At 45.5% G+C, this 26075-nt stretch overlaps 1 protein-coding gene across 1 annotated transcript; it reads right to left on the reverse strand.

The window, feature by feature from the left end:
• Positions 1-425: 425 nt before the first annotated feature.
• SUMO2 (small ubiquitin like modifier 2) lies at positions 426-19457 on the reverse strand. The gene is made up of 4 exons (XM_040330082.1): positions 19341-19457; positions 8334-8465; positions 5282-5353; positions 426-1944 (listed from the first exon to the last, which is right to left on the reverse strand). The coding sequence occupies exons 1-4, from the start codon at positions 19359-19361 to the stop codon at positions 1882-1884; spliced, it is 288 nt and encodes a 95-aa protein (XP_040186016.1). The 5' UTR covers positions 19362-19457; the 3' UTR covers positions 426-1881.
• Between the last annotated feature and the right edge of the window lie 6618 nt (positions 19458-26075).

A 26075-nucleotide genomic window follows, 5' to 3' on the forward strand; every position in this document is an offset into this window, starting at 1 on the left:
TCCTTAAATGGGAGCATCCCACATAAGATGCTTGCTAGAAGTTAGTCACTTAAGGATATCTAAAGCCAAAAATGTTATATACTGCAGCTTATAAATCCCTAAATTATTTGGCTTTTTTTTCTGGGCACCAGCCTTTATTTTTCACCTGGTGATCAAATAACCTATCAGATGGCTGAACCAGGATTACCACCTAGACTGGACTTCAACACATCTTTGTTCATCACCATTATCTGGAGACTAGCGTCATTAGTAAATTAGAGACAAACAAGCTTGACTGTGCTTTGTTTCATTTACAAGACAGGACAAGGGACCCTGCATTTCTGTACTTGTTGAACATTTTCTTTATCGGATAAGCTGCAATACGTTACATTTTTATTCTTGGTTTAGTAATCCTTTTAGCACTGCTGAGTTTAAGAACATTCATATTTCTGTTCACCAACAAAGTAGTAAAGTAATTTATTTTAAACAAGATTTGAACAACAAGATGTCAGAAGAGAAAAATCTACCTAAACTTTTTAAATCTTTTTACATCTTTTCTAATTCTTCACCCAGCTACATGTAACAGCTACATACAAAAAGTTATAAAATCATTTTGGCTTCACAATAAAAAATAAGTTCAACTGAGAGGTGGGGCTTGCTCCCTTAAATATGATAAACCTGGAATAAGAGTGCCTGTGAAAAAAATCGTAATGGAGACGTTACCCACCCCAGTATCTATCTCGCATTATTCAATACCCCTGGATGGCTTTGTAAAAGTATAAAGCAAAATAATTTACTGGAATGAGCTGAAAGTATAATAAAAAGGAAAACAAAAAAAAGTTGCGCAGTGCACCATCTCAAGTTAACTTGGTCCAAAAGGGGGCAAATCTTTATTAAAAAAAAAAAAAAAAAAAAAAAAAATTAGAGAGAACACCATCAAGTTAGGATCAGAGGAAGAGTGCATTTTTTTATACTCCTGTACCTCCTTATCCCAAAAGATTAGGTTCACCATATTTCTACAGAATGACTCTTTGAAAAAAAAAAATATAAAGTCACAAACCAACTGATCCTGCAAATCAGACCTGACAGACTGGGGGGGGCAGACAGGTGACTAGTTCACAAAATCCATACAATAATCCCTACTTAAATGGACAAAACTAGTCACACAAGTCCATGTAAGAACATGAATGTTTAAACTTATCACAGATGAGCAGGCTTTACTATTGCTTTGCTAACTTGGAGGATTAACTGACCCCTTTGAATCAGAGGTTGCCTGAACCTTGACAGCCACTACCTGTAGCTGAATATACAAGCCATCTTCTTAGTATCTACCAAGTCAGCATAATAACATAGGCCTAAGGTCCCTTTCACACGTGTGGACCATTCAGATACGCCTGTCAGTTTTTTCAGACGGATCTGAATGGGCGCTCCATGTACCTCTATGGAGCGTCGGATGTCAGCGGTGACATGTCTACTGACATCTGATCAGCCCCGACCCTCTCTGCTAAAGTGTGACCGATGCAAACCCTATTTTGCACCCGTCCATCAGATGAAGATGTTTTTAATCCGATCCCCCATAGAGAGAGCGGAGATCTGACTGGTCCTCTCTGCACAGTGTGCCGAGACAGACTAGTCAGCGGAGCGATCCCCACTGAGCAAGCGGATGTCCAAAAACTGATCCTCCAAGGATCCGCATGTGTGAAAGGGGCCCAACTGTTCAGATTCTTGCATGATTTCTTTTAAGTGGGGGAAACAAAACATGGGGGGGGGTTGGGGAGTAGGAAAACATTCCCTAAAATAATACACATCCACCCTTAATGTATGTACAGTACGGGAAGAGGGATGGAGATGAACATGTTCAAGTGGAGGCAGTGGGAAGCAGCTGGGTATTTATAGCTTGTTCTAGAAGTTTCCTCCTGTCTGCTGCTGGAACACATCAATTGTATCTTCATCCTCCATCTCCAACTACAAAAATAAGAAGTGCTCAGTCAAAACAATGAAAAATCTTAGCATATAAAATAGCTTTTCCCCTGCAATTTAAGCCAGTACTTGACAACACTTTCAAATACATGTTGCACAAAGCAGATTGTAGGATTATGTTCATTTTGGGTAAAGTTAAAAACTTGTGCATGCTTCTCTGAAAGAAAATCCATGTATATTAATGCAATGCTCAAATGTCTTCCTCTGTCCATGTATAGTATACTTACAAAAAGTCCATAAAACTTGAATAAAAAACACTGTGCCAGATTCACAGAAGAGATACGACGGCGTATCTCCTGATACGCTTGTCGTATCTATGCGGCCGATTCATAGAATCAGTTACGCATAGATAGCCCTAAGATCCTAAAGCTGTAATTGACTTACACTGTCGGATCTTAGGATGCAATTCTAGGCCGGCCGCTAGGTGGCGATTCCATTGCGGTCGGCGTAGAATATGCAAATGACTAGTTACGGCGATTCACGAACGTCCGCTTTACCCGTCGCTCTAACTTTACGTCATTTCCGTCGAGATACGCCATGTAAAACTAAGGCTGCCCTCTAGGTGGACTAGCCAATGTTAAGTATAGCCGGCGTTCCCGCGTTGAAATTTGAAAAATCACGTTGTTTGCGCAAGTCGTCCGTGAATGGCGCTGGATGCCATTTACGTTAACGTCAAAACCAATTACGTCCTTGCGACGTCATTTAGCGCAATGCACATCGGGTAATTTTCCCGACGGAGCATGCGCAGTACGTTCGGGGCAGGAACGCGCCTAATTTAAATGGTGCCTGCCCCATTTGAATTAGGCGGGCTTGCGCCGAGCAGATTTACGTTACACCGCCGCAAGTTTACAGGTAAGTGCTTTGTGAACAAGGCACTTACGCTGTAAACTTGCGGCGGTGTAACGTAAATGGAATACGTTACGCCGCTGTGTAACGGAATTCTCTGAATCTGGCCCACTGTGTCTGCCACACAGGTGCTTTTTCCACCTCAATGCACAGAATGTATTGAGGTGAAAAACCTTACGGCTTTAGAACCACTTAAACATGGTGGCTACATTTTTTTTAAGGCTTTATATTTCTACTCTATGATGCTTCCAGCAAAACTACCTGTTCTGGGGTGCCAACACTCACTTGTTGCAATGCATCTATAGAGCAGCACTGTTCACCCAGGCTGCTCGTGATTTGCACAACACAAACTTCCCCCCCAGGGGGGCGCTGAAGAGGTTAAGTGTGTCCTAGGGAGTGCTTCTAACTGCAGGGGGGTGGGCCATGTGACAACACTGATCACTGCTCCCGATTACAGGGAGCCGAAATTAGTGTCCTGTCACTAGCAAGACTGGGGAAATGCTTGTTTACAATAGGATTTCCACCTTCTTCCTCTCCGTGAGACGATCGTGGGTATCCCTGTGGACAGAGGGAATCACGGTCGGGCGTGCACCAACAATGCCACATCTTAATGGGGACGTACAGGCACATCCATCTGCCCAGCCGTGCCGACGTATATAGTCGTGCACTGGTGCTTAAGCAGTTAACTGGCAATTGTACGGTCATGCAAAGCTGTACCCAAACGAAATTGACGTCCTTTCCCCCCCCCCCACAAATATAGCTTTCTTTTGGCGGTATTTGATCTTTTTTTTAATCGCAAAAATAAAACTGCAAAAAAGTGAAAATCGCTGTAGAAGCCAATTTTTCCCTCAGTTTAGGCAGATATGTATTTTTTTGTTTTACCAAAAATAACCGTATATTGATTGGTTTGCGCAAAAGTTTGAGTCTACAAAATAAGATTTATGGCATTTTTTTTTTTTACTAGTAATGGTGGCAATCTGCGATTTTTTATCGGAACTGCGACATTATGACGGACATATCGGACACTTTTGGGACCAATTTAAAAAAAAGCGATCAGTGCTATAAAAAGCACCAATTACTGTGTAAATGTCACTGTCGGGAAAGGTGTTAACACTAGGGTGCAATCATGGGGTTAACAGTGTTCCCTGTGTGTTCCAACTGTGGGGGATGGGACTGACTAGAGATCGTGGTTCCCAGCTCTTAGGAACTGACGATCTCTCTCCTCACAGAACTGGGACGGACACACACACCTGTTCTGCAACCGGTCATGAGCATCAGTGCCCCCGCTGTGCAGCGGGCGGGCGCCTGTTATCCCGCTTAAAAAGGGACAGACGTACAGCTACGGCAGTTTGCAGTATCGTGCTGACCTGCCGCCGTACAACGACGGTGGCTGGTCGGCAAGCGGTTAAAGGAAACCCAAGAAGAGAAACATTTAGACTTCCATTGTATAGAAAGAAAAAAAAAAAGCTAGTTGCCTGGCTGTAATGGTGATTTTTTATAGTTTCAGTACTTCACTGGCTGCATGCTTGTTGCAGTTCAGAGATACATACACATATATTATGGAACCTGGAAACCGATTAAAGCATTTTCTGACTGAGGTCAAAAGTGACAGCCTACATACTGCAAAAATGCGATGTTTTTACAACCTCTCCTGAATGATGTAACTTGACAGATAGTAACTGACGTATGAAACGTCAGTTTTGCCACGTTTACATTTAGAAGCATAAAAAAAAAAAAAAAGCCTCTAAACTCGGTGTCTGAACTCATTTTTTGCTTTCTAAAAAAAACCCTCTAAACTCAACTGCCTAGAAACGACCCTGTGTACATGTACACACAAGATAACATTGAATGACTTCAGGGGCAGTTGGGGGGAAAAAAAAAAAAACTGTCCAACTGCCTCTGAATGTCTGTTTAGCAGCAGCAGTGTACATCAACATAAAAAAAAATGCAGCAGCCCTCCAATACTTACCTGAGGAAGAGGGGGGGGGGGGGACATCCACACAAACACAAAGCAAGACAAATGCATAATGAGCATAGCATACTAGCTCATTATGAATTACTTACCCGAGTTTGAAGCCCCCGCAGCACTCCATCTTTCCCGGCATCGCAGCTCCGGCACTGACTGGTCAGAGCCATGATGAAGGCACTCAGGCACGGGAACCGCCAGATCGCCGTTAGAAACTGCACGCTCAGTGCGCCTGTGCTGTCATCGGTGCCAGTCATTTTTTGTCACTGGCTGCTGTCAAAGTCAGTGAGCCAATGAGAAGGGGCGCAGGCCACAGCACAATGTCTGAATGGACACCCAGAGCTGCAGCTAGGCTCCCCCCCATAGCAAGCTGCTTGCTGTGGTAGCACTCAAGTGGGAGGGGCCAGGAGCACAGAAGTGGAACCAAAGAAGAGGGTCTGGGCAGGTAAATATTACTTTATTCATTACCACCATTCCACACATTACCTAAACATTTGAATATATATATACCTGTGCTGGTGTGTCCATCTCATTAATTGGCTGCCCATCAAACCGGAATCTAATTTGCCTCATTGACAAACCCTAGAATATATAATAAAAAACGCATACCATGAACAAACTAATGCAATAAAAATATTAATATTTCTACGTTTACTAGACACAATATATCCAGGAATGCATAATTTAATGTGAACATCTCCAAGAAAATATACACTGTATTTGCTGGCTTATAAGACTACCTTTTACACTTAAAAAAACTGGCCGAAAAGCAGGGGTCGTCTTATACGCCGGGTCAGCTTCTCAGATGCCTGCTGGATGTACGGTAATACTGCATGTAGCTTCAGCTACACACAGTATATACCGTTTAGCCCAGGGCTCAAAATTTCAAGTCCTGCACTACTAGCCAGGCCTTAAGGGTTACTCGCCACCAGTTGACCCAACCAATCCCTACCCTGCACCACCCCTAATCACACCCTCAAATTATCTCATGAAATTACACGTCCATGTTTTATGCCGAATTAAGTTACAAACTTTATCAGTGCAGCCACACCTGTGCCCACCATTGCAGCCTCTGCCCACCATTGCAGCCTTTACGTACCTGTGCAGAAAATAGCCCCAGGGGAAGAGGAGCTGGGAGTGGGGGGAGCGCGGGTACCGCCGGCATGCGGGGATTGATCGGGAGTCGTTCTCCCATCGATCACCCCGGGGAAGAGAAAAGCTGCAGGATTACTTAGCTGATAACCCGCTGTTACAGCTGACTTTACATTGCAGCTCCCTTCGTGTTTACACACAGCCCCGCCTCCTGACCCCATGCCTGTATCAGATTGACAGAATGCCAGTCCAATGCTGGGACGTGTTCTGTCTATATGATACAGGCACGGGGTCAGGAGGCGGGGCTGTGTGTAACCGCGAGCGGAGCTGCAATGTAAAGTCAGCTGTAACAGCGGTTATCCCGCGGCTTTTCTCTTCCCCGGGGTGATTAATGGGAGAACGGCTCCCGATCAATCCCCGCATGCCGGCGGTACCTGCGCTCTCCCCCACTCCCAGCTCCTCGCCAGAAACAATTTTGCACTCGCAAAATGCGAGGGGAAATTTTGAGGGCTGGTTTAGCCAATCCCGGTGAGCGATGTATTGAAATGAATACAGAGCCTGCTCGGATTGGAGTAACAACCTCTGCCAATCCGAGCAGGCTACATTCAGTAGCCTGCTCGGATTGGCTTTGGGAATCAGAGGCGTGGGCTGATGTTACAGGCTCTGCCAATCCAAGCAGGCTTTGTATTTATTAATAGAATACATTGCTCGCTGTGATTGGCTCCAGCAAGAAGAATATGGTTCCAGAAGGAAGAAATATGAAGCGGGGGTCGTCTTATACGGTGAGTACATGATAAAAATCTTTAAAAACTGTAAAATTAGGGGGTCGTCTTATACACCGGCAAATACGGTACTTTACACACATTATATAGAAGCGTCTACTGCATCTATTAGAGTAAATTGCATAAATTGCAGTGAACTGGCGTGTCTTATGGCTCTGCATTCCCCAGAAATTTCTCCTTACGAGAGCCATAAGACACGCCAGTTCACTGCAAGAGTCTCACAACTTTCTGAGTGGCATTATCCCCTAGGCTCCATGGGGTGGAAGGCAGGTGAGGCAAGTGTAAAAAGGTTTCTATAAGTTTGTTGGATATAGGAGATATGTACCATTTAGATGCATGTTCACATTTGTTAGGACTTATGTCACTACACAGAATGCATGCAAAAGTGTATGAAAGCAACCAAGTGTTGGTGCAGCTTCATTGTGTGTATACACACATACAAGTTTAAAAAAAAAAAAAAAAACGCCCCTGTCCCCGGTAGCTCGCGCGCAGAAGCACACGCAAGTCCCGCCGACATATGTAAACGCTGTTTAAACCACAATATGTGAGGTATCGCCACGTGCGTTAGAGTGTCAGAAACAATTCTAGCACTAGATCTCCTCTGTTAATCTAAACTGCTAACCTGTAAAAAATTTCAAAGCCTTGCCTATGGAGATTTTTAAGTACCGAAGTTTGGCGCCATTCCATGTGTGCGCAATTTTAAAGCGTGACATGTTAGGTATCCATCTATTTACTCAGTGTAACCTAATCTTTCATATTTTACAAAAAAATTGGGCTAACTTTACTGTTTTGTTATTTTTTTAATTCATGAAACAATTTTTTCCCCAAAAAAGGCGTTTGAAAAATTATTGCGCAAAAACCGTACAAGATAAAACGTTGCAATGACCGTCGTTTTATTCCATAGGGTGTCTGCTAAAAAAAACATATATAATGTTTGGGGGTACTGCGTAATTTTCTAGCAAAAAAAAAAAAAAAATTATGATTTGTACATGTAGGAGAGAAGTGCCAGAATAGGCCCGGTATGGAGGTGTGTATAAAAGCCCTGTATTGAAGTGGTTAAAATGAATGTAATTTCTGAACAAAAAACACATTATACGGTCTGAAAATTCTTGTGACCAAGAAGTTTTCCAATCCTAAACTTCCCCGTCACCGTGGGTAAAAACGAACGTCGTTTTGACCACACTGACGATTAGAAAAATCTAACAAACGTTCTTAAATAATGTTTTATGGCTACACTTTAAGGTTATTAACCAAAACAATCAGCCAACTAACCGATTATGAAAATAGTTGTAGCCCTAGAGTTCACACTGCAATTTGTAAACTGATCTGCAGGCGTCATTAACAATGTATTGACACCCACAGCTGTTTGCAGAGTACAGTGCGACCTGCCTGCGGGAGATGCAATACGGGAATCGGCGTTGTAATCGCGCTGTTCCCACATCGCACAAGTGTGAACCTAGGCTCACTCTTGAAATACTAAAACAATTTTACAAAAGTCCTGAACTGTGTGTAGTGAGATTGGATACCTTTTTCAAAGAATAAAAAAATAATAATGACTTCCACAAAATCTTGGTCATGCCATTAGTTTTCCATTGCTGAAGACTGTTCTAGTTTACAGAACAATTTTCAAAATGATAGGTGTGATTTTCTCAAAGGAAGGGGGAAAATAAATAAAAATATTTTGTTACCTGACGTTCACAATAAGCCTTCATTAGTTTATTAAGCGGTGTATGTCTCTTGATTTTAAATTGTACCACTGATCCATCTTGACCAGCCACCTTCAGGTTGATGTGATCATTGTTCTCAGTCTTAACACCTTCCTGCAACATAAGAAAAAAAAAAAAATGTAGGATCACATTTCATTTTCTATGAACACTGCTGTTAAAAACAAAAATGAACCCCTTTCATTGGTTGTCTGTAGAGGCATCACCTTACACTGGGAGGGACAATGTTCACTGACAAATAGTCAAACGGATGTTAGTAGTTGCTTACCTTCTTGTCCTGCTGACCGACATCAGTGACAGAAGCCAACATATTCATCTACAGAATGTTGAGTGCACAGACATTCACAGTTCATCGTTCTGTGAAAAGCTGCCTACTGCCATGTTACTGAAGACACAATGTAATGCCCAGTACATACAATGAGAAAATTGGACAAGTTACTGCTTTCAAAGAGATCGTCCGATTATCTGATCGTTGGTACACGACAGAGCCGATCAACACAGTTCATCTGTCCGATATTTTCATTGTCTGTGTAAGAGGCTCAACAGTATACCATGTCCCCAGCATTGTGGAAAGACAGCACTTTTGAATACAGACCATCAACTATGCAGGCCCGTATCACCTAGACATCATCTCCTGTGTTTTACTTTTAAATATATCTACACTATAGTATGCAACTGTACTACATTATAAATTCTAGAGAAAGAGCAGCATGTGCTGCTGGGGAAGAAGACCATTATTACACTGGCTTGCTTCAAAGCCCATCTCTGAAATTATGCAAATTGATATATCCGCATATCCAGGGGAAGCAGCAGATATTTTAGTGCAAGGTCTGCTTTAATATGCACATTCAAAGCTAGTGATGAGGATTACAAAGATTTTTCTAAATTAAAACTTTTGTGCAACGTCACCTGTTTTTCTTTTGGATTTGTAGAGAAAGGACTTGGTGCCACTTTATAACAGCGAGACTCAGTGGCCTGGTTTTAACAGCCTGTCGTTACTGCCAAGTTCCCCCAACTACCGTATTTATCGGCGTATAACGCGCACCGGCGTATAACGCGCACCCCAATTTTAAGAGGGAATTTTCAGGAAAAAACTAATTTTTTGTGAACCTTTTGGGATCAGCTACAAAGCAGATTACAGGCTCTTGCCTCTCAACTGGTCAGTTCCAAAATGATATATCCAGCCATATAAAAGGATACAAAGAACAAAAGATAGTGCTCTCCTTATAAAAAGGAATAATCCCTTTATTAAATGTTAAAACCACACTTACAAAATGAAAATGAAAGAGGCAAAAACCACTAACACCAAGTGAGATGTCTCCCACAGTTCACCACTTCCAGCTGGGTCTGACTGAATTTGTGCATCAGGCTGTTACTTAAATCCACTCTGCTAGCTCAATGCTTCAGTGCACCTGTGCGTGTGCGGTCTCCCTCCTATTTAAATCTATGCAGCATACAGTACCTCGGAGGCGAAGGAGGAGGACGAGCGCCCGCCGGAAATCACCGCGGGAAATCACAGAGCCGTCATCTCCACTCGGCTCTACGTCACACACGCACAGTCCCGCCTCCGCCATCGGCATTGGACCATCTTCAGTGACAGACAGAACACTGGTCCAATGCTGGTGGCGGAGGCGGGACTGTGCGTGTGAGACGCGAGAGCCGAGAAGAGATGACAGTTTGGTGATTTCCCGCGGGCGCTCGTCCCCCTCCTTCTCCTCCGAGGTATGCTATCGGCGTATAGCGCGCACCCGGGATTTCCCCCCTATTTTCGGGGGAAAAAGGTGCGCGGTATACGCCGATAAATACGGTACTTGCCTGTATGACAGACGGCATTACTAGATACTGAAATTGCAGTTGGTAGACTATAGGCTCCACAAAAGTCATTGGTGAGGGGAAATAAAGGTCCTAAACAAAGAAATTGTGAGAAGGCAGGAGCTTTATTGCAGAAAAAGCCATGCAAGGTCTCTTCTGCTGTAAAACAAAACTTACCTGCCTGTTTGCGGTCTTTAGAATGTACAGAGTTGGGCATGTGCAGCTCAAAGTACATTCTTGGCACCATGCCTGTATGTCAGATGAATGAACTCCTGTGTGACATCATGCCACCCCGGGCCCTTAAAACAGCCGAGGACCAGTCCCCTGAAGATGCCTGTAAAGGACCTTGGAGGAGTTTAGCCCAGGGATCGACAAATCCCGGGCGCCAGGTCGCCATGGCGACTAGAAATAGTGTCCCGGTGACTTGGCTTGGAAGGTGGGCTTTTTTTTGTGAGCTGGTGCCATCTGGTGGTGAGCCGTTGGTATTACAAGTTAAGCATTACAAGTTAAACAGCAATTCTAATGTAATTTTTCACTGCCATCTTCTTCCCTCTAATTAGAACCCCCAAACATTATATATATTTTTTATCCTAACACCCTAGAGAATAAAATGGCGATCGTTGCAATACTTTCTGTCACGCCGTATTTGCGCAGCGGTCTTACAAGCGCACTTTTTTGGGAAAAGTTACACTTTTCTCAATTAAAAAATAAAACAGTAAAGTTATCCCCATTTTCTTTAATATTATGAAAGATAATGTTACGCCAAGTAAATTCATACCCAACATGTCACACTTCAAAATTGCGTTTCAACACAGTTTACATATGCGGGCGCTGCTCACGTATGTGTTTGCTTCTGTGCGCAAGCTCGTCGGGACGGGGTGCGTTTTCTGGCTCCTAACTTTTTTAGCTGGCTCCTAGATTCCAAGCAAATTTGTCAACCCCTGGTTTAGCCCATTGATAAAGAGCAATTTGCAGACATTCCGATTAAAAAGGGCCAATTCACATGAGAACACAGTGCGACACAGGCGAGTTCTATGTGCATTACCCAGACCACGCTCAAGCGGCACTGCTTTTGCAATCTACTGCTGGTACCAATGTATTGGTTAACGACACCCCAATGGCAGATTGCAAATGCAGTGCATTAGCCACCAAAATGCATGGTACTGCAGTGGCATGCAACGTGGTGTGTAGGGGTGCAACGGATCGTCGCCGATCCGTGATCCGAACGGGTCACCCCGTTCGGATCGGCACACCACGCGATCCGCGGAGCGCTCCGGAGCCTCGGCCATAGGAAAGTCCCCGGCTTCGGCCTAGCTCCGGAGCGGCGGTCATGTTGCTCCACCCCAACCAATCACAGATCGGCTGTGATTGGTTGGATGGGATGTCCCGTCTCTGCATCCGATTGGCCCGCGTGATGAGCGCGCTCTCTAATTGGAAGGCTGCCCGGATTGGCTGTCTTGGCGGCGCTCTGGGAAATTAATCAGGATGAACGTGTGGACTCTGTGGAGCTGGAGGGGGAACACCAAGGGGCCCCTAATATAAGATAAGTTGACCACCACTGAGCTGGATTCCTCCTCCTAGGTGGCATCTTCTGAAATATGAAGAAGTGTGTAACGTGACCTGATGTTAGAAAAAGATTTTTTATTTTGTCATGGAAGGTTTTTAATGCCATGTCCCATCTCTGCTGACCTGTGTCTTCATTCCGGTGCCTTGGCTTCCACTGCAAAATACATTCTTGCTGAAAAGACATTCTAGATCTTCTCTAATTAGATTAACCTCTTGACCACCGCCCCATGTCAAAAAGACGTCCTTTTTAAAGTTGAATATCTCGATAACGGCAGCAGCTGCTGCCACAACCGAGATATTCATCTTTGCAGGGGGCGGTGGTGTACACGATAACGGCGGTCTCCGCGGCGGATTCGCCGCGAGATCGCCGTTATCGGTGGCGGGAGAGGGGCCCCCCCCCTCCCGCCGCTCTCCCGCGCTCTCCGCCGCTTACCGGAGCCGTCGGTAGCGGCGGAGGGGATCCGATGTGTCCGGCAGCTGAGCGGGGACGGGACTGAAGGAGAAATCTCCTTCACCCGTCCTCATAGCTCTGCTGGGCGGAAGTGACGTCAAAACGTCAGTCCCGCCCAGCCTCTTAAAGAAACATTTTTTTTTTTGTCATTTGAAAAAATGACTTTTTTTTTTATTTATTTTTTTGCATTTAAGTCTAATTATGAGATCTGAGGTCTTTTTGACCCCAGATCTCATATTTAAGAGGACCTGTCATGCTTTTTTCTATTACAAGGGATGTTTACATTCCTTGTAATAGGAATAAAAGTGATCAATTTTTTTTATTTTATTTTTTTCAGTGTAAAAAATTATAAAACTAAATAAAAATAAATAAGAAAACCAAAAAAAATTTTTTAAAGCGTCCCGACGAGCTCGCGCGCAGAAGTAAACGCATACGCGAGTAGCGCCCGCATATGAAAACGGTATTCAAACCACACAAGTGAGGTATCGCCGCGATCGTTAGAGCGAGAGCAATAATTCTAGCCCTAGACCTACTCTGCAACTCAAAAAATGCAACCTGTAGAATTTTTTAAACGTCGCCTATCGAGATTTTTAAGGGTAAAAGTTTGACGCCATGCCACGAGCGGGCGCAATTTTTAAGCGCGACATGTTGGGTATCATTTTACTCGGCGTAACATTATCTTTCACAATATATAAAAAAATTGGGCAAAATGTATTGTTGTCTTATTTTTTAATTCAAAAAAGTGATTTTTATCCAAAAAAAGTGCGCTTGTAAGACCGCTGCGCAAATACGGTGTGACAAAAAGTATTGCAATGACTGCCATTTTATTCCCTAGGATGTCTGCTAAAAAAAAATATATAATGTTTGGGGGTTCTGATAAATTTTCTAGCAAAAAAATTGTGATTTTCACATGAAGGAGAGAAGTGCCAGAATTTACCTGGTGGGCAAGTGGTTAATTAGACACGATTAGAATAAAGTCTGTGATGTGTTTACCATGTAGTTAAATGAGCTCCAAAAATGTATTCCGAACCCACTGCTCCGGCTGATTCATACACAGACTGTGCAAGGGAGCAAAATGCTGCCACAAACCGGTTAAGAGTAATGCATATTTCAATAGTACATGCCTCTCTACCACCGCTGTGCACACTCCAATTTCTGGGATGACGCACACTCCATGCAATCTGCCTGCACACTGATTGAACTTCTCCTGCAAACAGACCAGATGGATAGGAAGGATGGCACAGGTCAGTGATGTAGCCCAGGAGGGTACCAGCAGTTATAGAGCTTGAAATGAAGCCATAAAAGGTTTTGGGCAATTTATAAAAAAATGTAAAAGTTTACAAATTTGCAAAAAAATAAAAAAAAAACAGTATATTTATATAAAATCTCATATACGTATATACTGTTTACATGTTAAATTTTAAAAGCCGCAGCAAACCTTACATGTTTGCTAATGTGACAGAACACCTCTAATTTTCAAACATGTAAGGTTTGCTGCGGCTTTTAAAATGTAACATGTAAACAGTCTGTCAGATTTACATATACTGTATTTAAGCACATAACCCCCATTTTGTGTTGCAAATAACTGAATCTAAAACTCCGTTGGGTGTAACAAGATTAGTCTTTTTTTTTTTTTTTTGCTGATCCGAAAATGATCCGATCCGTGACTCCTGATCCGAGGATCGATCCGATCCGTGAGTTTTTCGATCCGTTGCACCCCTAGTGGTGTGTACGACAGGGGTTGACAAATTTGCTTGGAATCTAGGAGCCAGCTAAAAAAGTTAGGAGCCAAAAAAAACGCGCCCCGTCCCGACGAGCTTGCTCGGAGAAGCGAACACATACGTGAGCAGCGCCTGCATATGTAAACCATGTTCAAACCACACATGTGAGGTATCGCCGCGATTGGTAGAGCGAGAGCAATAATTCTAGCCCTAGACCTCCTCTAACTCAAAACATGCAACCTGTAGAATTTTTTAAACGTCGCCTATGGAGATTTTAAAGGGTAAAAGTTTGTCGCCATTCCACGAGCGGACGTAATTTTGAAGCGTGACATGTTGTGTATGAATTTACTCGGCGCAACATTATCTTTTATAATATAAAAAAAAATGGGGATAACTTTACTGTGGTCTTATTTTTTAATTAAAAAAAGTGTAATTTTTTTCCCAAAAAAGTGCGCTTGTAAGACCGCTGCGCAAATACGGCGTGAGAGAAAGTATTGCAACGATCGCCATTTTATTCTCTAGGGTGTTAGGATAAAAAATATATATAATGTTTGGGGGGTTCTAATTAGGGGGAAGAAGATGGCAGTGAAAATAGTGAAAAATTACATCAGAATTGCTGTTTAACTTGTAATGCTCAACTTGTAATACCAACGGCCACCACCAGATGGCGCCAGCTTACACATCTGGTGGTAATAACTTGTAATACCAATGGCTCACCACCAGATGGCTCCAGCTCACAAAGAAAAAATGTATTTTGCCCCCCCTTCCAAGCCTAGTCGCCATGGCAACCGGGATTTGTCGAGCCCTGGTGTACGAGTAGTGCATATACTTTTTCTACGTCCTGGTGCGATTTTCAGCCCATCCATTTGAATAGACTGCAAATCACACCACATGGGAATGCACAGATATCACAAAGGTACACGTGCTGCGTTTTCGTGCATTTCAGCTGTCAATATTTAACAGGTGAGAATGTTTATTGAAGGATTTAACTATACTTCTAAAAGTTGCAGATCGCTGCCATTACCAGTAAAAATAAAGTCCCTAAATCACCCCCCCCCCCCCATTTTAGACGCCAACTTTTGCGCTAACCAATGTGCGCCTATTGGGGTAGATTCAGGTACCGCTGCGCCTCCGTCACGTTTTTGCCAAGCCCCCCGCAAATTAACTGCGCTACGCTTCATTCACGAAGCAGTAGCCACGTAATTTACATGGGCGCTCCTCAAAAATGCCCGGCGTAAGGGCACCTAATGTAAATGATCCCGTAGGGGGCGGGAATCATTTAAATTAGGCGCGTTCCCGCGCCGAGCGTAGGGCGCATGCTCCGTCGGGAAACTTTCCCAACGTGCATTGCAGCAAATGACGCCGCAAGGACGTCATTTGCTTCAAAGTGAACGTAAATGGCGTCCAGCGACATTCACGATTCACTTACGCAAACTATGTAAAATTTAAACTTTGCGACGCGGGAACGACGGGTATACGTAGCATTGGCTGCCCCTGCCATTAGCAGGAGCAGCCTTACGCGAAAGGGTTGTGAATCGGCGTTAGTATGCAATTTACCACAACCACCTAGCGGCCTGCGCAAGGTTCGAGGTTCCTGAATCAGGAGCATTCGATACGCCGGGGCAAGTAAGCAATTGCTCTGCGTAACTATGGTTATGCAGGCGCAATTGCTCTTTGAATCTACCCCACTGTGATTTTTACCAAAAATATGTAGCAGAATACACATTGGCCTAAACCAGGCAAGTCGGCGAGTCCAAAGTCTGGCCCGCAAGCCAAGCGCAGCCCGTGTTTTGTTTAATGCAGTCGCACTGGCATATATCTCTATCTTGTAGCCCCCAACTAATCTGAGCGCCACCCCCCCCACAAAAGATCTATACACAGCATTTATCATTTTGACAGCCTTGGAGGAGACAGTGAGGGGGCAGGAGATTGCCGAGTAAACAGGAGATTCTCCTTTATGTAGTCTCCGTAATAGGAAGTGCCGTCTCCTGGGCTGGCATTGGACGACTGTTCTGTCCATCATAGGAGGTGGGACTTTGTATTAAAGAGGCCGCGGTGTATATAGGAGATAATCTGTTGACGCTCATCCTGCCCCTCACTGTTCCCTCCGAGGCTGCAGATGGGCATTGATCAGGCTGCATTCACAGCAATGATGAGGCTGCATTCATGGCAACTGACCTTTATTTTGCGTCACAGTTCTGAAACTTCCATTTTAAAGTAAAGGTGTGCGTTATACGCAGATAACTACGGTATATCCAAATAACACACCCAAGCTCACCCATGGACTTCACCACACAGGCAAGAAAATTCTTGTTGGGCAGTGCATTAGTTAATTTGCATTTCATTTTAATGGTTCAAAGAACGTCAGGCAAAATGGTCGGCCCTCACGCATGCTCACTACATCAAATCTGGCCCTCTTAGAAAAAAAGTTTGAACACCCTTGGCCTAAACTGATGAATTCATTTGCTTTTTTAGGATACGTATTATAGCAGAAAGTATTTTTCAAAATTCAAAATAAGAAGCTCCATTTGTGGGGGGGTTACAATTTTGTTTCACACAACCGCATAATTGTCAGTTAAAGTGACGCAGTGCCATATCGCAAAAAGGGGTCTTGTCTAGAAGGGGGTAAATCCTTACAGGGCTGAAGTGGTTAAAAAAATAACTGCTTCAAAAAATGCTTGCCTGGTTCCCCTGATATGCTCTATGGTTAAACCCATCCCCTACAGGACACACCAGTCATGCTGGGGGGTGAAGCTACAACCCCAGAAGGGGACCAGGCATCCAATACTCCAGGAAGCAGACAATTTCCCAGTTAGATTATCTGTTGGATTTGTTCACACCAGCAAACCGTGCTATACTGCGGCCTCTGGTGTGCACAAGGCAATGCACTTATTATAATGCATCACACTTTTTTTGTACATTTGCAAACTGAGCTCAGTACAGTTGCTACAGTGTGAAGGGGAGAACACTACAGACAGGTGGATTTTGAAAGAAGAGTGATCAAAGCGTACCAGAGCCTGGCATTTAAACTGAGCACAGTATTTACCACCACACTGGGGCCCCTTGGACCACTTTTTTTTTAAAGGTAAGCTTTTCCTTTAAATTGGAAGAGAGAGAGAGCACGAGCGAGAATAAGGCCCCTTTCACACTGATACTTTTTCAGGTGGTTTAGCGTTAAATCGCGCCACTATACCGCCTGAAAAAAAAACGTGCCCTGCAGTCTTCAATGTAAAAAAGCCCGAAGGCTTTCACACTGGAGCGGTGTGCTAGCAGGACCGCTTCAAAAGTCCTGCTAGCCGCATCTATGGAGCGGTGCGTTTACCGCTCCTTCCCATTGAAATCAATGGGAAACCTATGCAGAGGCGCATTGCTGGCGGTATTAACTCCTTTTCAGCCGCTAGCGGGGGTTAAAACCGCACCGCTATCGGCCAAATATCGCAGTAAATACGATGGTTTAGCGGCGCTAAAAATCGCTATACCGCCACCCCGTGTGAAAGGGGCCTTAGGCAGCATTTTTAACGCACAAAAGACATACTAGGTCCCCTCAGCATTAAACCCAAAAATGTAGTATATTGCAGCTTGCCAATCAGATGTGGTGGCTGTATTAGTTTAGCCCCCCCCCCCCCCCCCAGCAACATACCTGCTTCATCCTCACTATGGATGAAGGAGCAACTTTGGACAGCAACATTGTCCATCTAAAGGGGGGTTTATGGACTAGCACAGGGGTGTCCAAACTGCGGCCCGGGATGTGGCACTTTGCTAGCCTTTATGCGGCCCTTGGGGCACTATTCCTCCAACTGATATGAGACACTATTCCTTCCACTGACACCAACAAGGGGGCACTATTTCTTCTACCAATATCAATGATGGGATACTATTCCTCCTATTGATAGGGGCCCTACTCCTCCTACTGACCACCAACCCTGAGGCCACATTTATTCTTACTGGTGCTGGGCCCGGGACATTTTCTGCACCCACTGGCCACAATCCGAGCACTTTCTAAAGTCTGAAGGACGATAGTGGCCCTTTGTTTGAAAAGTTGAGACCCTTGGACTAGCAGATAAAAAAAAAAATAAGTAAGCCAAACTCTAGCTAATACTTTATAATCATATATACAGTACTTTATAACCCCCCCCCCCCCCCGTTTGGCATAAAGGCTTTACATAAATACTGACCATTGTGATAAGGACCCCCTGTTGGTGGTCAATGGTTTATCTCATCCCTGTAAACTAATACATCTGGAAGAAAGCTTGTTCCCTTGAAAAAAAAACAGGGAGACTTGGCTGCATTCACACCTTTGCGTAGGCGATATGCCTCGTATTGCAGCGACATGAAATAGGCGTTTTGCGGCGACAAAACGCTTCGTTTTTAAGCCTTGTTTTTTGCTGGAGGGGCGATTTTAGCATTGTCGGCTATGCCCGAACGCCGAAGCCGCCCGAAAAAAAGGGTCCGGGACTTGTTTTGAGCTTCAGGCGTTCGGCGTGGTGATGTGAACCATCTCCATAGCCGACAATGTAAAATCACCCCTCCAGCGTATTAGGGGCTGCTGCGGCGTCGCGCTTCAGGCGTATATACGCCTAGGTGTGAATGGAGCCTCACTGGCCAGATGAGAAAGAAAGAAACCCCTAATAAAACGAACGCAGTCACCACATCTAAGAAAGTTTCGCCCTCACTCACTTTTTTTTTACGTAAAAGTACGGCATCACTTCAATATACAGGTTTAATTTTACTTTAATTTGGGCCAAGCCTTCCATTCCAGGAAATCTGCAGTTCTACTTTAAGAGAATGCGCTGGCTAAACAGGGATAGAACATTGTAGCAGTCCAGACAATAGTGGAGGATAGACCACAGTCCTTCCTGTGCACTTAGAGGGAAAGGACCCTTGCAGCAGCCAATTACAGGCAGTCAAATGATGAGGGTTCCAGCAGCCGCCTATCACAGGCAAATTATTGCGGGAGGTCCCAGTAGGTAGCCTATAACATGCAAATGATGGTGGCCAATTACAGGCAGACAAATTGGGATAATCCGTGAGGTGGCAAGTTACAGGTAAATGAGGAATTCAATAGTGGCCAATCACAAGTAGACACAACTATTGGGGTTCCAGCAGCATCCAATCACAAGCAAATGATGGAGGTCCCAGTCCTGCATACATATCAGAGAGGAATCCCGCGCACCTTCACTGTGATGATAAATAAAATGTCCCCGGAGTTACATGAACTCCTAAGCACTCGTACTCTCCTCCCTCATACATATACAGTCCTCTCTCCCTCCCCCATACATATACAGACCGCTATCCCTCACCACACATGGACTCCCTAAACCCGGCGCCCCCGTCCTCAGGCCTCCATCCCCGCTCCTACACTCCTAACTCGCGTCCCCCCACTATTCCCGCTCTGCCTCTACACCGGCCCTCACACGGTACCTTTGGTTTGTCGTCTGCCATGTTAAAAATCCTCGGTGTCGTCGGTGTCCCCTCCTCTTCACAAAGAGCCTGAAGCCTGAACCCGCGCGGTTCGTGTGGCGTGGACGCGCACGCAACACTGCTTATAAAGCGCGCAGTGCGTGCGTGCGCGGTCCCGCCTTAGACACGCCCCCCGCGCTAATAGGAAGCCCGCTCTGTGCAGCACGTGGCGGAGAGGGCTCGTCCTGCGATTGTTGTGTGCGGGCTAGGATCATGTGACCTATCACTTGCAGATACATAAGCTCTGATTGGCTGTTATTTCAGTGCGAATTGTTTTTCCAGTTTCTGCCTAATAATAAAGGGCTCATGCACACAGCATAGCTCCCAACTGCATAGCTCCCAACTGTCCCTGACTTGGAGAAATGTCCCTCATTACTCCTCATTTGTCCCTCATTTTGGTCTGATCTCTATAGTTGTAGATAAAAAATGCATTTTTATATACATCAAAAAGTGTTTCCCAGTGCTAAACCTTTCATCTGATTTCTAAATTGCTGCATTTGTAAATTCCAAAAGCATATAAAGGAATAGTAGTGGTAAAAAAGCACTTGTGGGTTTAACCAATCACATTTTTTTGTACAATTCTCCTTTAAGGGGGCGTGGCAATGGGTGTGTCCTATGCCTGCATACTTTTGCTGATAGACGTCCCTCATTCCCATCTCAAAAAGTTGGGAGGTATGCAACTGTCCTTGATTTATAGAGACTCTCCCTTGTTTGGAACAAATAGGTAGATTCCGGTAGAGTTAGGCCGACTTATGTTTAAGCGTATGCTCAAACAGAGATAAGCTTAAACATATCTAAGATACGACGGCTTGTGCCGTCCTATCTTAGATTGCAATATTTTGGATGGCCGCTAGGTGGCGCTTCCATTGCGGTCGGCGTAGAATATGTAAATGAGGAGATACGCTGATTCACGAACGTACGCCCGGCCGACGCAGTACTTTTACGCCGTTTGCGTAAGAGATAGGCTGCGTAAAGTTAGAGCTAGGCCCTAGTGGAATAGTAATGTTAAGTATGGCCGCCGTTCCCGCCGCGGAATTCGAAATGTTTGCGTCGTTTGCGTAAGTCGTCCGCGAATCGGGATTTACGTCGTTTACGTCCACGTCAAAATCAATAGGCCCATGCGGCGTACTTAGCCGCAATGCACACTGGGAAATGTAGGCGCCCGGCGCATGCGCAGTTTAAACAAAACGTGAGGTCAAGCCTCATTAACATTAAACACGCCCCCCCCCCCAACACATTTGAATTAGGCGCCCTTACGCCCGCCGATTTAGGCTACGCCGTCGTAACTTAGCAGGCAAGTACATTGAGAATCATGTACTTGCCTAGCTTACTTACGGCGGCGTAGCCTAAACACGCTAAGCTACGCCGCCGTAACTATAGGCTCTGCTACCTGAATCTATCTAAAAGTGCCTCTTTCCTCCTCATGTGTCCCGCATTTTGGTCTGATCTATAGAGTTGTATATGAAATGCACAATTTACCTTTCAGATAGTGTTTCGCAGCTAGTGTTACCATCTGTACGGGATTGACCCAGACAGTCCGGGGTTTTGACACTTATGCCCAGGTTTGACTCCACCTGAAACCCGGACACACATCATACCTCATTGAAATCTGTCCTGGGGATGGAGCCAGTACCGATCCAGTGAGGGTTTCTGTTGGCTGTGCAGCGTCTGTCTGTGCTCTTTGCTTTTTCCCCCACCTGGCGCCTCTCCTCTCTCCCCACCGCCTCAGTGATCTCCTTTAACCACTTAAGCCCCGGACCAATATGCAGCTAAAGGACCAGGCCCCTTTTTGCGAAACGGCACCGCGTCGCTTTAACTGACAATTACGCGGTCGTGTGACGTGGTTTCCAAACGAAATTTACGTTTTTTTTTCCCCCACAAATAGAGCTTTCTTTTGGTGGTATTTGATCACCTCTGTGGTTTTTATTTTTTGCGCTATAAACAAAAATAGAGCGACAATTTTGAAAAAAAAACAATATTTTTTTACTTTTTGCTATAATAAATATCCCCCAAAAAGATATAAAAAACATATTCTACATATTTTTGCTAACAAAAAAATTGCAATAAGCGTTTATTGATTGGTTTGCGCAAAAGCGAAATAGCGTTTACAAAATAGGGGATCGTTTTATGGCATTTTTATTGATACATTTTTTTTGTACTATTAATGGCGGTGATCAGTGATTTTTTTTCCGTGACTGCGACATTATGGCGGACACAGCGGACACTTTTGACACATTTTTGGGACCATTGTCATTTTCACAGCGAAAAGTGCTATAAAAATGCACTGATTACTGTGAAAATGACACTGGCAGTGAAGGGGTTAACCTGTAGGGGGCGCTGAAGGGATTAAGTGTTTCCTAGGGAGTGTTTACTACTGTTTGGGGGCGTGGCTTTGCGTGTGACGTCACTGATCGTCGTTCCCTATGACAGGGAACAGACGATCAGTGGCAGTCACACTAGGAAGAACGGGGAAAGGTTTGTTTACACTTACCTCTCCCTGTTCTTCAGCTCTGTGACCCAATCGCGGGACACCAGCGGCGATCGGTCCCGCGGATGCGGTCACGGAGCCCAGGACCAGGTCGCCCATGGCTGGGCTCTTAAAGGCGACGTACAGGTACGTGCCTGTGCCCAGCCGTGCCCTTCTGCCGATATATATCGGCGTGAAGGGGTCCTTAAGTGGTTAAAGTAATTTTTTTGCTAGGACAGCCAGTGTCCTAACAACTGATGGGGGAGGTAAAAAGTCTCTCAAGCACCACCCCCTAACTGCAGCTCCCAGATCAGTGAACTTTTTATATTGCAGCGGCTGTGACGCACAACCCTCCCTGCACACTCCTGCCTCGCGGAAGCCATCGCGGGCAGAAATTTGGGGAGACAGCTGGGTGGGGCCGTGGGGGAAGTTATAAACTGGCCTGTGATTTATGCACACTTGATCTCTGTACATAAGCAATCCTGAACCCTGCACTCAGAATGTAACGCACTCCTCAACCCTGCACTCTGAATGTAGCACAATCCTGAACACTGCACTCTGTACACTGCGCACTCTTCAACCCTGCACTCTGTGAACAGCACACTCCTGAATTCTTCACTTTGTACGTAGTGCACTCCTCAACCCTGTACGTAGCACATCCCTCAACACTGCACTCAGTTCACAGCGCACTGCTCAAGCTCCATATTTAACGTAATACTCAACTATGTACTTTATACATAACTGGGATCTCCTCAGTAGAAGTGGGGACCCAGTAAGTCACTAGGGCCACTTTGTGGCATCAGTTGCTCCAGGCCAGGAGGCACAGACTGACCCACAGGACAATCCAGGATTTGGCTACAGCCAAATTTAACAAAATTAAGAATGAGAGCAACTTATCTCTCTCATTCTCCCACTAACTTTAGCGTAGTGCCCTTTCTGAAAGTAAAGGGGGCGCTACATGTAGTTCACTCCTGATCTCTGCTTTCTGTATGAAGCACACGGGGGAGTGGTGTTTATGATGTTGATGGTGAATGGTGCGATGGGGGTGTGATAAAGTTCCTGCATCTAATCTCTGAGAAAAAAAATCTCTGTAGCCAGAGGCCCCATTTACGATTTTATAAGTAGACTCTGATCTAAGGGGGGGTAGGGGGGTGCTGACTGCTGAGCTAATGATCACCAACCATTAGATCAGCAGTCTGCACCCATTGGAGACCCCCATTAGCGCACATTCCCCTTCTATCAGTGCCCTTCTAGCTACATCACTAACCTAGTCTCAAAATACCAACCAAATCGTCCTCTTCATTCTTCCCAAGACATCCTGCTCTCTAGCTTAAGGTGACCAGATTTTTAAAATGAAATCCAGGAACATATTTTTTCTTTACTAGTAATGGCAACAATCAGCGACTCTCTGCCCGTCACAGCCTCACAAGTCTCACTCTTCGGGCCCCGGCTACTACTGGATGGGGAGCGGAGGAAGATCACTCCACCAGGGAAGGCAAGGAGATAGGCAGGTGGCTGGCCAGGATTTGAGCCAAGGCAGAAGAACATGCGAGTGGAGCTGAATGGGCATGCGCCCAAAACTGAAGAAATATTCCCTCCGCTCCAACCAGCACATGATCATCAGAAGGGGGCACAGATAATGGAAAAAAACAACCCCCCTATGCTAGTTTTTTCACGGTCAAACACGACCAACATGTAACTTGAGGTAGACAGGATAGGTTGGTGAAGGAAGAGCAACTTCACAGTATCAGGCAATGGATAGTAAAGGCAGTCCTGCCCTTTAGCAATGGTATTTATATGCGTCACCACTCCAGCCGGAGTGGGTGAAGTGCCCCCGGACAGACCTCTCTCACAGGCCTGGCAGCCAGAGAGCCACTTAAAGCTTCTGGGAAAGGAAAACAAGTCTCTGCCACAGACTTGGCTTTAAATTAGATCTGGATGTCCAGATGAGACCTCTGCCACAGGCCTAGTGCTTGGAAGTTAGGACTGTAGAGCAAATCCTCCCAGTATGTCTTTGGGGTCCCGACTGACTGCTTGAATATGACCTGTCAGTGTCTGGTGCCCAGATCCCCGGTGGTTCATTCAAGCCTTGTTGGATCACCTGCCTCCGGGTTCTCCTCAGACCGATCCCCCACCGAACAGCACCCAGCTTGGGATCTTCTCAAGTGGAGACCCAGTAAGTCACTGAGGCCCCTTTGCAGCATACGTTGCTCCGGGCTATGAGAGCCCAGAGTCAGGAACTCCGCGTAGCACGCGGCCCCGGCCAGGTAGGCCATAGTGGTGGGGCCCATGACGTGCGCACACCCTAAAGGTGGGTGCCGCACCTAGAACCAGGAACCCGCGAAGAACCCAGAACAACGGCCTCCGCCACAGAAATACCCCTCCCCAGCATGCCCCGTGAGGGAAAACTCCTCCAATTGGCTGCTGGACCCCTCTGGTGCCACCTGCCACCCAGAGATGAGACTGTATCTCTGGGGCACAGACTGACCCACAGGACAAATGCAGATTTGGCGACAGCCAAATTTGTAAAATCACAGAATGAGAGCAACATAACTCTCTCATTCTCCCACTAAATTTTAATATAGCACCTGTACGAAAGTACACAGGCGCTACATACTCCCCCTACTTGAAATGACACTGTCCCCAGTGTCCTAAGGCATTCAAGCCTGAATGCCAGCCTGATATCTGCTAAAAGCAGTAAAGAAAAGTAGGGGGGGAAAAAAGAAAAAAAATGTGCATCATTTTAAATTTTACAAAATACTAGTGTCTTTAAAACACGGTAGCAAGAACTAGACATTACACAATATTATCACATACACAACCCTATCTATCTATGCTGTCCATTCTCCGACAGTGTTGATAGTAGGTGGGTCCAACAACCTGCATAGGAAATAAAAAAAACATGCACACGAAATATATATATATACTCTGATATATAAAACATTCTGCTATTTACAATCTCCAAGAATGGAACTGAAACTGCACGCTTGGGCCCAAGCGCGAAATTTCCCTCCCTCCCAAAGAGTTTTACCATAAGTGCTCTGATTGCAAAAAAAAACCAAAACAATATATATATACATTTCAGTTCTGCAATAAGAACCCTTGTCCAGTACTTCTTTAAAAGGAATAGGCCAGATAAAACAGGCATGCAGCTTATTTGTAAAAGCGCAGGTCTGGCAAAATCACAGCGCCACCATCTACCGTCGTAGAGGTGACTGAAAACACCTGGTCTTCTCTCCCAGGAGACTTCAATACAACCCAATCGCTGTATATATCTCGGCCCCAGCTCCACTCTCGGTGACAGCGTTCAAACCGGGGTTCAAATACGACAAGTTCAAGTCCGCATCCGTGATGATGCGGGGTACTTTTAAGTGAGCCCAAATGGCTTTGTGGCTCCAGGCCTTCTGCTCTAGGTCAACTTGATGCAGGAGAGCGGATGGCACGTAGGGGTACTCATACCCGTATCTAGTGGCAACCTTCTGAATCACCAGGCGCTGCAGCCTGGCCAAATTAGGCAGTGTACGTGGGTCTCCGCGTCCCGGCAGCACTATAGCGTCCGGTGCCCTTCTCAGAGCTGGCACGGCAAGGGGCATGGGAGCGGTGAGGGAAATAACTGGAACTGACTCACTGTCTCCCCAGGTCAGCTGCAGGACGTCCTGGGACGACATCTGGGACCCACGCGATTCGGTCCGGCTGGATCGTTTTCTTCCTCCGGTTACTGTAGAAGGCACAGGATCCTCCGAACCCCTGGGACTCCGGAAACATTGGCTCAAACAGACTCTCCAGAGTTTCCTTATCATCGGTCAAAGAATCAAAATCGGAACAGTTTAGCTCTTCCGCAGGTAGATAGCCGCAGGCCTTGACTGATGGGTCTCTGGGTTGGATTGGCAGGAAACGCCGGGCAGGTAGGCCTCGACCGCGGCTGCGGGAGGTTTGAGCCGGGACTTCTCCTATAGAGGCCCGCCACACGGAGACCGCTGTAGAGGTGGATGTCTCTGATGTGGTTTCGACCTGTGTGCTGGTCACATCGGTTGGATCGTCTTGGTCTGGTACGGTCATAGGGCTTACCTCCGGTGAGTGAGATGGCGAGGTAGCCGTTTGTAGATTCAGGGTCGACGAGACCGATATGACCTCAGGATTCGGAGCCTCCGGCTCCACAAATTCCACTGACGGGGAGGGCTCTGGCCATGTGGCTTCTTCCTCCGCGGTGACGACTCCGGTGAGATAGT

This window comes from Rana temporaria, chromosome 12 (assembly GCF_905171775.1).
Source record: "Rana temporaria chromosome 12, aRanTem1.1, whole genome shotgun sequence".
In the NCBI taxonomy this organism is placed as follows: domain Eukaryota; kingdom Metazoa; phylum Chordata; class Amphibia; order Anura; family Ranidae; genus Rana; species Rana temporaria.

What these genes read in the sequence shown, in the direction of transcription:
- SUMO2 (XM_040330082.1), bottom strand. Translation starts at nt 19,361, where the DNA reads ATGGCAGACGACAAACCAAAG. An exon ending in TGGCAGACGACAAACCAAAG is followed by an intron (nt 8,466 to 19,340) that starts GTACCGTGTGAG and finishes CTTATGTTGCAG; the next exon opens with GAAGGTGTTAAGACTGAGAA. An exon ending in AGATGGACACACCAGCACAG is followed by an intron (nt 1,945 to 5,281) that starts GTATATATATAT and finishes TTATTTTTGTAG; the next exon opens with TTGGAGATGGAGGATGAAGA.